The sequence below is a fragment of the Chiloscyllium plagiosum genome, unplaced genomic scaffold (assembly GCF_037043375.1).
Source record: "Chiloscyllium plagiosum isolate Xiang-an unplaced genomic scaffold, Cpla_swu_hap1 HiC_scaffold_26, whole genome shotgun sequence".
Classification (NCBI taxonomy): domain Eukaryota; kingdom Metazoa; phylum Chordata; class Chondrichthyes; order Orectolobiformes; family Hemiscylliidae; genus Chiloscyllium; species Chiloscyllium plagiosum.
The window spans coordinates 53,562,782-53,574,830 of NW_028270164.1; the positions used below are offsets into that span (position 1 = coordinate 53,562,782).

The 12,049-nt window shown below is 50.7% G+C and overlaps 1 protein-coding gene across 1 annotated transcript in view; it reads left to right on the plus strand.

Moving 5' to 3' along the window:
* LOC122563324 (adiponectin receptor protein 1-like) overlaps positions 1-12,049 on the plus strand; it is a 37,279-nt gene that overhangs the window by 15,324 nt on the left and 9,906 nt on the right. The window contains exon 2 of the mRNA XM_087973736.1: positions 10,302-10,473. Coding sequence (XP_087829862.1) covers positions 10,302-10,473 — 172 coding nt within the window. The remainder of the gene's footprint in view (positions 1-10,301; positions 10,474-12,049) is intronic.

Here is a 12,049-nt window from a genome sequence, read left to right on the forward strand (position 1 = left end):
ATCAGAGAGAGAGAGAGAGAGCAGGGGATCAGACAGAGAGAGAGAGAGAGCAGGGGATCAGAGAGAGAGAGCAGGGGATCAGAGAGAGAGAGAGAGCAGGGGATCAGAGAGAGAGAGAGAGAGAGAGAGAGAACAGGGGATCAGAGAGAGAGAGAGAACAGGGGATCAGAGAGAGAGAGAGAGAGAACAGGGGATCAGAGAGAGAGAGAGAGAGCAGGGGATCAGAGAGAGAGAGAGAACAGGGGATCAGAGAGAGAGAGAGAGAGCAGGGAATCAGAGAGAGAGAGAGAGAGAACAGGGGATCAGAGAGAGAGAGAGAGAGAACAGGGGATCAGAGAGAGAGAGAGAACAGGGGATCAGCGAGAGAGAGAGAGAGCAGGGGATCAGAGAGAGAGAGCAGGGGATCAGAGAGAGAGAGAGAGAACAGGGGATCAGAGAGAGAGAGAGAGCAGGGGATCAGAGAGAGAGAGAGAGAGCAGGGGATCAGAGAGAGAGAGAGAGCAGGGGATCAGAGAGAGAGAGAGAGAGAGCAGGGGATCAGAGAGAGAGAGAGAGAGAGAACAGGGGATCAGAGAGAGAGAGAGAGCAGGGGATCAGAGAGAGAGAGAGAGAGAACAGGGGATCAGAGAGAGAGAGAACAGGGGATCAGAGAGAGAGAGAGAGAGAGCAGGGGATCAGAGAGAGAGAGAGAGAGAACAGGGGATCAGAGAGAGAGAGAGAGAGAGCAGGGGATCAGACAGAGAGAGCAGGGGATCAGAGAGAGAGAGAGAGAACAGGGGATCAGAGAGAGAGAGAGAGCAGGGGATCAGAGAGAGAGAGAGAGCAGGGGATCAGAGAGAGAGAGAGAGAGAACAGGGGATCAGAGAGAGAGAGAGAGAGAGCAGGGGATCAGAGAGAGAGAGAGAGAACAGGGGATCAGAGAGAGAGAGAGAGAGCAGGGGATCAGAGAGAGAGAGCAGGGGATCAGAGAGAGAGAGAGAGAGCAGGGGATCAGAGAGAGAGAGAGAGAGCAGGGGATCAGAGAGAGAGAGAGAGAGCAGGGGATCAGAGAGAGAGAGAGAGAACAGGGGATCAGAGAGAGAGAGAGAGCAGGGGATCAGAGAGAGAGAGAGAGCAGGGGATCAGAGAGAGAGAGAGAGAGCAGGGGATCAGAGAGAGAGAGAGAGAGCAGGGGATCAGAGAGAGAGAGAGAGAGCAGGGGATCAGAGAGAGAGAGAGAGAACAGGGGATCAGAGAGAGAGAGAACAGGGGATCAGAGAGAGAGAGAGAGAGAACAGGGGATCAGAGAGAGAGAGAGAGCAGGGGATCAGAGAGAGAGAGCAGGGGATCAGAGAGAGAGAGAGAACAGGGGATCAGAGAGAGAGAGAGAACAGGGGATCAGAGAGAGAGAGAGAGAGCAGGGGATCAGAGAGAGAGAGAGAGAGAACAGGGGATCAGAGAGAGAGAGAGAGAACAGGGGATCAGAGAGAGAGAGAACAGGGGATCAGAGAGAGAGAGAGAGAGCAGGGGATCAGAGAGAGAGAGCAGGGGATCAGAGAGAGAGAGAGAGAACAGGGGATCAGAGAGAGAGAGAGAGCAGGGGATCAGAGAGAGAGAGAGAGCAGGGGATCAGAGAGAGAGAGAGAGCAGGGGATCAGAGAGAGAGAGAGAGCAGGGGATCAGAGAGAGAGAGAGAGAGAACAGGGGATCAGAGAGAGAGAGAGAGAGAACAGGGGATCAGAGAGAGAGAGAGAGAGAACAGGGGATCAGAGAGAGAGAGAGAGAGAGAACAGGGGATCAGAGAGAGAGAGAGAGAGAACAGGGGATCAGAGAGAGAGAGAGAGCAGGGGATCAGAGAGAGAGAGAGAGAGAACAGGGGATCAGAGAGAGAGAGAGAGAGAGCAGGGGATCAGAGAGAGAGAGAGAGAACAGGGGATCAGAGAGAGAGAGAGAGAGAGCAGGGGATCAGAGAGAGAGAGAGAGAGCAGGGGATCAGAGAGAGAGAGAGAGAGAGAGAACAGGGGATCAGAGAGAGAGAGAGAGAGAGCAGGGGATCAGAGAGAGAGAGAGAGAGAACAGGGGATCAGAGAGAGAGAGAGCAGGGGATCAGAGAGAGAGAGAGAACAGGGGATCAGAGAGAGAGAGAGAGAGAGAGCAGGGGATCAGAGAGAGAGTGAGAGAGAGCAGGGGATCAGAGAGAGAGAGAGAGAGAGCAGGGGATCAGAGAGAGAGAGAGAGAGAACAGGGGATCAGAGAGAGAGAGAGAGAGAGCAGGGGATCAGAGAGAGAGAGAGAGAGAACAGGGGATCAGAGAGAGAGAGAGCAGGGGATCAGAGAGAGAGAGAGAACAGGGGATCAGAGAGAGAGAGAGAGAGAACAGGGGATCAGAGAGAGAGAGAGAGAGAACAGGGGATCAGAGAGAGAGAGAGAGAGCAGGGGATCAGAGAGAGAGAGAGCAGGGGATCGGAGAGAGAGAGGGAGCAGGGGATCAGACACAGAGAGAGAGAGAGCAGGGGATCAGAGAGAGAGAGAGAGCAGGGGATCAGAGAGAGAGAGAGCAGGAGATCAGAGAGTGAGAGAGCAGGGGATCAGAGAGAGAGCAGGGGATCACAGAGAGAGAGAGTGAGAGCAGGGGATCAGAGAGAGAGAGAGAGCAGGGGATCAGAGAGAGAGAGAGAGCAGTGGGTCTGAGAGAGAGAGAGCAGGGGATCAGAGAGAGAGAGAGAGAGAGGAGGGGATCAGAGAGAGAGAGAGAGCAGCGGATAAGAGAGAGAGAGCAGGGGATCAGAGAGAGAGAGAGAGCAGGGCATCAGAGAGAGAGAGAGCAGGGGATCAGAGAGAGAGAGAAAGAGCAGGGGATCGGAGAATGAGAGAGAGCAGGGGATCGGACAGAGAGTGAGAGAGAGCAGGGGATCAGAGAGAGAGAGAGCAGGGGATCAGAGAGTGAGAGAGCAGGGGATCAGAGAGAGAGCAGGGGATCACAGAGAGAGAGAGAGAGAGAGCAGGGTATCAGAGAGAGAGAGAGAGAGCAGGGGATCAGAGAGAGAGAGAGAGCAGTGGGTCAGAGAGAGAGAGAGCAGGAGATCAGAGAGAGAGAGAGAGGAGGGGATCAGAGAGAGAGAGAGGAGGGGATCAGAGAGAGAGAGAGCAGGGGATCAGAGAGAGAGAGAGAGCAGGGCATCAGAGAGAGAGAGAGCAGGGGATCAGAGAGAGGGAGAGCGGGGATCAGAGAGAGAGAGAGCAGGGGATCACAGAGAGAGAGAGAGAGAGCAGGGGATCAGAGAGAGAGAGCGAGCGGATGGGATCAGAGAGAGAGAGCAGGGGATCAGAGAGAGAGAGAGAGCAGGGGATCAGAGAGAGAGAGAGCAGGGGTTCAGAGAGAGAGAGAGCAGAGGATCACAGAGAGAGAGAGCAGGGGATCAGAGAGAGAGCAGGGGATCAGAGAGAGAGCAGGGGATCAGAGTGAGAGAGAGCAGGGGGTCAGAGAGAGAGAGAGCAGGGGATCAGAGAGAGAGAGAGCAGTGGATCAGAGAGAGAGAGAGCAGGGGATCAGAGAGAGAGAGAGAGCAGGGGATCAGAGAGAGAGAGAGCAGGGGATCAGAGAGAGAGAGAGCAGGGGATCAGAGAGAGAGAGAGAGCAGGGAATCAGAGAGAGAGAGAGACCAGTGGATTAGAGAGAGAGAGAGAGCAGGGGATTAGAGAGAGAGAGAGAGAGCAGGGGATCAGAGAGAGAGAGCAGGGGATCAGAGAGAGAGAGATAGCAGGGGTTCAGAGAGAGAGAGCAGGGGATCAGAGAGAGAGAGCAGGGGATTAGAGAGAGAGAGAGAGAGCAGGGGATTAGACAGAGAGAGAGAGAGAACAGGGGATCAGAGAGAGAGAGATAGCAGGGGTTCAGAGAGAGAGAGCAGGGGATCAGAGAGAGGGAGCAGGGGATCAGAGAGAGAGAGAGAGAGAGCAGGGGATCAGAGAGAGAGAGAGCAGGGGATCAGAGAGAGAGAGAGAGAGAGAGCAGGGGATCAGAGAGAGAGAGAGAGAGAACAGGGGATCAGAGAGAGAGGGAGAGAGAGAGCAGGGGATCAGAGAGAGAGAGAGAGAGCAGGGGATCAGAGAGAGAGGGAGAGAGAGAGCAGGGGATCAGAGAGAGAGAGAGAGAGCAGGGGATCAGAGAGAGAGAGAGAGAGCAGGGGATCAGAGAGAGAGAGAGAGAACAGGGGATCAGAGAGAGAGAGAGAGCAGGGGATCAGAGAGAGAGAGAGAGCAGGGGATCAGAGAGAGAGAGAGAGAGCAGGGGATCAGAGAGAGAGAGAGAGAACAGGGGATCAGAGAGAGAGAGAGAGAGAACAGGGGATCAGAGAGAGAGAGAGAGAGAACAGGGGATCAGAGAGAGAGAGAGAGAGCAGGGGATCAGAGAGAGAGAGAGCAGGGCATCAGAGAGAGAGAGAGAACAGGGGATCAGAGAGAGAGAGAGAACAGGGGATCAGAGAGAGAGAGAGAGAGCAGGGGATCAGAGAGAGAGAGAGAGAGAGAACAGGGGATCAGAGAGAGAGAGAGAGAACAGGGGATCAGAGAGAGAGAGAGAGAACAGGGGATCAGAGAGAGAGAGAGAGAGAGCAGGGGATCAGAGAGAGAGAGCAGGGGATCAGAGAGAGAGAGAGAGAACAGGGGATCAGAGAGAGAGAGAGAGCAGGGGATCAGAGAGAGAGAGAGAGCAGGGGATCAGAGAGAGAGAGAGAGCAGGGGATCAGAGAGAGAGAGAGAGAGAGAACAGGGGATCAGAGAGAGAGAGAGAGAGAGAGCAGGGGATCAGAGAGAGAGAGAGAGCAGGGGATCAGAGAGAGAGAGAGAGAGAACAGGGGATCAGAGAGAGAGAGAGAGAGAACAGGGGATCAGAGAGAGAGAAAGAGAGAACAGGGGATCAGAGAGAGAGAGAGAACAGGGGATCAGAGAGAGAGAGAGAGCAGGGGATCAGAGAGAGAGAGAGAGAACAGGGGATCAGAGAGAGAGAGAGAGAGAGCAGGGGATCAGAGAGAGAGAGAGAGAACAGGGGATCAGAGAGAGAGAGAGAGAGCAGGGGATCAGAGAGAGAGAGCAGGGGATCAGAGAGAGAGAGAGAGAGAGCAGGGGATCAGAGAGAGAGAGAGAGAGAGAGCAGGGGATCAGAGAGAGAGAGAGCAGGGGATCAGAGAGAGAGAGAGAACAGGGGATCAGAGAGAGAGAGAGAGAGAACAGGGGATCAGAGAGAGAGAGAGAGAGAGAGCAGGGGATCAGAGAGAGAGAGAGAGAGCAGGGGATCAGAGAGAGAGAGAGAGAGAGAACAGGGGATCAGAGAGAGAGAGAGAGAGAGCAGGGGATCAGAGAGAGAGAGAGAGAGAGAACAGGGGATCAGAGAGAGAGAGAGCAGGGGATCAGAGAGAGAGAGAGAACAGGGGATCAGAGAGAGAGAGAGAGAGAGAACAGGGGATCAGAGAGAGAGAGAGAGAGAACAGGGGATCAGAGAGAGAGAGAGAGAGCAGGGGATCAGAGAGAGAGAGAGAGCAGGGGATCGGAGAGAGAGAGGGAGCAGGGGATCAGACAGAGAGAGAGAGAGAGCAGGGGATCAGAGAGAGAGAGAGAGCAGGGGATCAGAGAGAGAGAGAGCAGGAGATCAGAGAGTGAGAGAGCAGGGGATCAGAGAGAGAGCAGGGGATCACAGAGAGAGAGAGTGAGAGCAGGGGATCAGAGAGAGAGAGAGCAGGGGATCAGAGAGAGAGAGAGAGCAGTGGGTCAGAGAGAGAGAGAGCAGGGGATCAGAGAGAGAGAGAGAGAGAGAGAGGAGGGGATCAGAGAGAGAGAGAGAGAGCAGCGGATAAGAGAGAGAGAGCAGGGGATCAGAGAGAGAGAGAGAGCAGGGCATCAGAGAGAGAGAGAGCAGGGGATCAGAGAGAGAGAGAGAGAGCAGGGGATCGGAGAATGAGAGAGAGCAGGGGATCGGACAGAGAGTGAGAGAGAGCAGGGGATCAGAGAGAGAGAGAGCAGGGGATCAGAGAGTGAGAGAGCAGGGGATCAGAGAGAGAGCCGGGGATCACAGAGAGAGAGAGAGAGAGAGCAGGGTATCAGAGAGAGAGAGAGAGAGAGCAGGGGATCAGAGAGAGAGAGAGAGCAGTGGGTCAGAGAGAGAGAGAGCAGGAGATCAGAGAGAGAGAGAGAGAGGAGGGGATCAGAGAGAGAGAGAGAGGAGGGGATCAGAGAGAGAGAGAGCAGGGGATCAGAGAGAGAGAGAGAGCAGGGCATCAGAGAGAGAGAGAGCAGGGGATCAGAGAGAGGGAGAGCGGGGATCAGAGAGAGAGAGAGCAGGGGATCACAGAGAGAGAGAGAGAGAGCAGGGGATCAGAGAGAGAGAGCGAGCGGATGGGATCAGAGAGAGAGAGCAGGGGATCAGAGAGAGAGAGAGAGCAGGGGATCAGAGAGAGAGAGAGAGCAGAGGATCACAGAGAGAGAGAGCAGGGGATCAGAGAGAGAGCAGGGGATCAGAGAGAGAGCAGGGGATCAGAGTGAGAGAGAGCAGGGGGTCAGAGAGAGAGAGAGCAGGGGATCAGAGAGAGAGAGAGAGCAGTGGATCAGAGAGAGAGAGAGCAGGGGATCAGAGAGAGAGAGAGAGCAGGGGATCAGAGAGAGAGAGAGCAGGGGATCAGAGAGAGAGAGAGCAGGGGATCAGAGAGAGAGAGAGAGCAGGGGATCAGAGAGAGAGAGAGACCAGTGGATTAGAGAGAGAGAGAGAGCAGGGGATTAGAGAGAGAGAGAGAGCAGGGGATCAGAGAGAGAGAGCAGGGGATCAGAAAGAGAGAGATAGCAGGGGATCAGAGAGACAGAGCAGGGGATCAGAGAGAGAGAGAGCAGGGGATTAGAGAGAGAGAGAGAGCAGGGGATTAGACAGAGAGAGAGAGCAGGGGATCAGAGAGAGGGAGCAGGGGATCAGAGAGAGGGAGAGAGAGAGAGCAGGGGATCAGAGAGAGAGAGAGAGAGAGAGAGCAGGGGATCAGAGAGAGAGAGAGCAGGGGATCAGAGAGCGAGAGAGCAGGGGATCAGAGAGAGAGAGAGAGCAGGGGATCAGGGAGAGAGAGAGAGCAGGGGATCAGAGAGAGAGAGCAGGGGATCAGAGAGAGAGAGAGAGCAGGGGATCAGAGAGAGAGAGAGCAGGGGATCGGAGAGAGAGAGCAGGGGATCAGAGAGAGAGAGCAGGGGATCGGAGAGAGAGAGAGAGCAGGGGATCAGACAGAGAGAGAGAGAGAACAGGGGATCAGAGAGAGAGAGAGCACGGGATCAGAGAGAGAGAGAGCAGGGGATCAGAGAGTGAGAGAGCAGGGGATCAGAGAGAGAGCAGGGGATCACAGAGAGAGAGAGAGAGAGAGAGAGCAGGGGATCAGAGAGAGAGAGAGAGCAGGGGATCAGAGAGAGAGAGAGCAGGGGATCAGAGAGAGAGAGAGAGCAGGGGATCAGAGAGAGAGAGAGAGCAGGGGATCAGAGAGAGAGAGAGAGCAGGGGATCAGAGAGAGAGAGAGCAGGGGATCACAGAGAGAGAGAGCAGGGGATCACAGAGAGAGAGAGTTGAGGATTAGAGAGGTAGAGAGCAGGGGTTCAGAGACAGAGCAGGGGATCAGAGAGCGCGAGGGGGATGGGAACAATGAATCAGAGTTTGTGCTGGACAATAGTTTGCAAGTGAACCGTTGAGCGAGAGTGAGTGAGTAGGCAACTAGATAGAAGGCAAATGTTGATTAGAGAGAGAGAAACTAAAGGAATAGAAGATAGAAAGCGAGTGTGGATTAGAGACCACAAGTGAGATGGAGATAGTTTGAAAGTGAGAGCAGGAGAATGTTGTAGAAATGAGAGCAGTAGTTTTGACTGAGTGAGGGATTGGGAACTGTAGAGGTTGCAAATTGCACATTTGTTCACTGTGCAGATTTCTGACTGGTCCTCCTTGGAACACAATAATGAGGGGCTTGGCAGGGTGTGGGCTGAGAGGATGATCTACTGGCTGGGTAATCTTAAACATGGTGATGGGGATATAGCCTCTGGAAAGGAAAACAATCATTTCGAAAGGAGGTACGGGGATCTCATCACTCACACGGTTCAAGATCACCGCAATTCTTTACATCAGAAAGGATATGGACATTCCAAGACTGAATACATTTAAGACAGATTTTTGGTCTCAGAATCGAGGGACATTGAGAGCTTTGGAAAAATAGAGTCATAAAGTCATCCAACATGGAAATAGACCCTTCAGTCCAATTTGTCCTTGTCGACCAGACCTCCTAACCTGACCTAAGCCCATTTGCCAGCACTTAGCCCATATCCCTCTAAACCCTTTCCATTCATATATCCATCCAGATGCCTTTTAAGTGCTGGAATTGTACCAGCCTTCAGCTTCCCTGGCAGCTCATTCCATACACGCACCACCCTCTGAGTGAAAAAGTTACCCCAGAGGCCCTTTTTAAATCTTTCCTCTCTCACCTTAAACCTATGCCATAGTTTTGGACTCTGCTACCCTGGAGAAAAGACCTTGGCTATTCACCCTGTCCATGCCCATCATGATTTTATAAACCTCTTTAAGATCACCTCTCAGCTTCCGGTGCTCCAGGCAAAATAGCCACAGCTTAATCAGCCTCTCCCTATACCTCAAAAAAACCTTCCAATCCAAGCAACATCCTTTGTATATCGTTCCATGTTAACAACATCCTTTCTATAGAATGACGACCAGAACTGAAATATTCCAAAGGTGGCCTTTACCAATGTCCTGTATAGCCACAACATGACGTCCCAACTCATATATTCAGTGTTCTGACCAATAAAGGCAAGTGTGCGCAGTACCTTCTTCACTACCGTGTCTACCTCCAACTCCATCTTCAAGGAACTGTGCACCTGTAGCCCTCGGTCTCTTTTTGTAGAATCCCTGCAGTGTGAAAACAGGCCATTTGGCACAACAAACTCACACCGACTCTCCAAAGAGGAACCCACCGAGATCCATTCTCCTACCCTATTGCTGTACATTTTACCCCTAACTCATGCACCTAACCTAAACCCTGAACACTAAGGGCAACTTAGCATGGCCAATTCACCTAACCTGCACATCTTTGGAGCATGGGAGGAAGCCGGAGCACCCGGAGGAAACCCACACAGACACTGGGAGAATGTGCAAACTCTACACAGACAGTCGTCTGAGGCTGGAATCAAACCCAGGTCCCTGATGCTGTGAGGCAGCAGTGCTAACCACTGTGCCACCGTGCTGCCCTTTTGTTCGGCAGGACTCTGCAGGGCCCTACCATTTACTGTATAAGTCCTGCCCCAGTTTGCCGTACCAAAATGTAACACCTCACATTTATTTAAATTAAATTCCATCTGCCATTCGTCAGCCCATATTGAAAGTTAGCCTGATCATTATTGAATGGGAAGTACACTTGACTACTTCTTAAGTACTTCAATGACAGGTGTCAGGGAAAAGAAGGGGAAAAAGCTGAGGGGACTGCTTGAAGTCAAACAGCGGAAAGACTCTGGGATCAATAAAGCTGAACGGGTAGAGAATGCAGTACAGAGATAAAAGATACAGATCATTGATTTAGGGGGGGGTGTAGATTTGTGAGACAGAGAGCACAAGAGAGAGAGAATATCTAAATTGATACCAAGTTGCTATTTCACAACAACAGTTTGCACTCTTATCACCGGCAAATATCCTAAGACATGCAATCCAGCCAAAGTTGCTTCTGAGCCAAGGAAGGGGATGAGGGCAAAGTGACCACAAAGCTTGGTCAAAGATGTAGGCTTCAGGAGAATTTTAAGGGAGCAGAAAGATTCCACAAGGGAGGAGCTTGGGGACTATGGCCCAGATAGATATGACCATCAGTGTTGGGAACATGAGAGGCCAGAGCTGAAAGAACGCGGAGATCTCAGCGAGTTGTTGTGTGGCTGCAGATTGCAGCGATTAGGTGTGGGGAAAGGCCAACAGAATGAAATGAGAACAAGTTTAAGCAATCTTCGAAATGTGATTCGACCTGAGTTAAGTGTTTGGGTGAGAGGAAAGTTTATTTATCCTAAAGGGTTAATCTTCCTGCAAATGATTGTTGCTGACACTGACTGGCTGAAATAGCCAAGTCCCAGTCATTATCCCAGATCTGAATATGCTGCTTTGTGTGGAGGGTTGGTTTAAGTAGTGAGGGTGGATGGATATTAAATGGGTGGGGTAGGCTCCATCTAGAGTAGGGGTGTACACAGTCTGCAGGAGGAGCAGATGTGGCAAGGTCTCAGGACTGTCTTTATGTTCTTCCTTACATAAGTTTGGTGTTTTGCCTTAGCCTTCCCCAGGTTATGAAGGAGAAGGCTCTGTCTGCAGCATCCATGCCTGCCCAAAGGGCACCGAGTGAAGTGTGTGGAGACTCCAACAATGTCAGTCATAGAAATGACGTTGAACTAACCGAACTCCTGGAGGAGAAATCTGATTCCCAGGCCGGAGGAGATTCAGCAGCGGTGAGTATTGGAGCCCTCAGGGGATTTTAAAGCTGTGTTCGCAACATTTTGACATTGCCAAACATAGCCTTGAAAGTGCATGGACTTATAATTATCATGCCAAGGCTGCCATTAAACTGCACTCTTAAAATGATTGCTCAGTAATGATGGCTGAAAACTGAAAATGATCTCCTTGAGGTTGTCTAGCAGGAGGACACTCTGTGGAAAGTGATTGGGCCCAATGGGCTTTCATTAAAATATGCCTCAGTGTTCCTGCATTTGTTCCAATTTATGGAATTCTTGCACTTAAAATCCTGTTTCCTGAGTCCACATCCTCCATTATGTTTAAAAATGAATGTGGGATGTGTCAGGAAGGAGAAATCGGATTACTGTGTACACTGAAGAAGGGCTAATGCCCGAAACGTTGATTCTCCTGTTCCCTAGATGCTGCCTGACCTGCTGCGCTTTTCCAGCAACACATTTCCATCTCAAAAAGAATAGTTTTGCAAGGAAATTACAGCAAGGTGCTAGAATGGTCAAATGGTTGTAAGGAAGGACTATCTGTATATAGTTTGGGATAGTAGCATTGTAAAGTACAGAGAGGGAGAAGAGTCTCTGGTCTGTGTTGAGGTAGGTTAATTTCAGTGGTATGTTTCCAGTCCAGTGAAAGGAGCCACTGCAAGACTTGGTTTTTAAGAATGAAGTGGACCAGGTGAATTAAGTGTCAGTGAAGGAATATTTAGGCAGCAGTGATTTAGATCTGGGTTAGTTATAAAAAAGGACAAACAAAAACAGTTCAGAGTGAGAAAATGTAACTGGGGAAGAGCCGGCTTCATTGGGGTAAGAAGAGATCTGACCCAGTTCAGTTTGAGTGGGTGGTTGGCAGCCAGAACTGTAACTGACCAGGTACAGGCCCCCTCTACAGAGGGGCAGTGTGAGAATACAGGTAAAGTGCCGTGGTTGCTGGAAACCTGAAATAAACAGAGAATGCTGGAGAAACTCAGTAGTCTAACAGATCTGTGGTGAGAGAAACAAGTCTGTTATGACTCTCCTTCAGTTCTAGGCTGTGTAACCTTCTATAATTTTGTATTAAATCACTTTTTAGAGCAGTTTTTCAGGAAGGGGTTGATGGGAGCCCCAAGTGAAATCAAATAAACACTGGATAAGCAATGGATTAAAACAAAAACTGTCAATGTGAAAGAATTCCTGTTAGTTATTGTTTATTATCTGGTAATTATAATATTTGAACAAATAGAAACAAAAGATAAACGTAGAAATGTTTTGATTTGAATTCCGAATTGTCATTTTCATGTAATTATAAACTTACAATGAACCGGAATCATTACCATCATTTATATTTTGGTTCTGAAATGTTTTACACCCCCAGGCTTTTGACCCCTTGAAAAGCTCAGGTTGTCTTTTACACTGGATCCATGAAAAGTTAGGGTTTTGTAAGGCCAGAAACTATATGGTCATATTTTACAGGAAATTTATCTTTACATGAGTCTATATGGCAATTGAGGAAGGTAGGGACTAATCTGGAGACTCTGAGGAACTGATGTTTAGCCACACAGTCACTTTGAGGTGAATGTAGTGT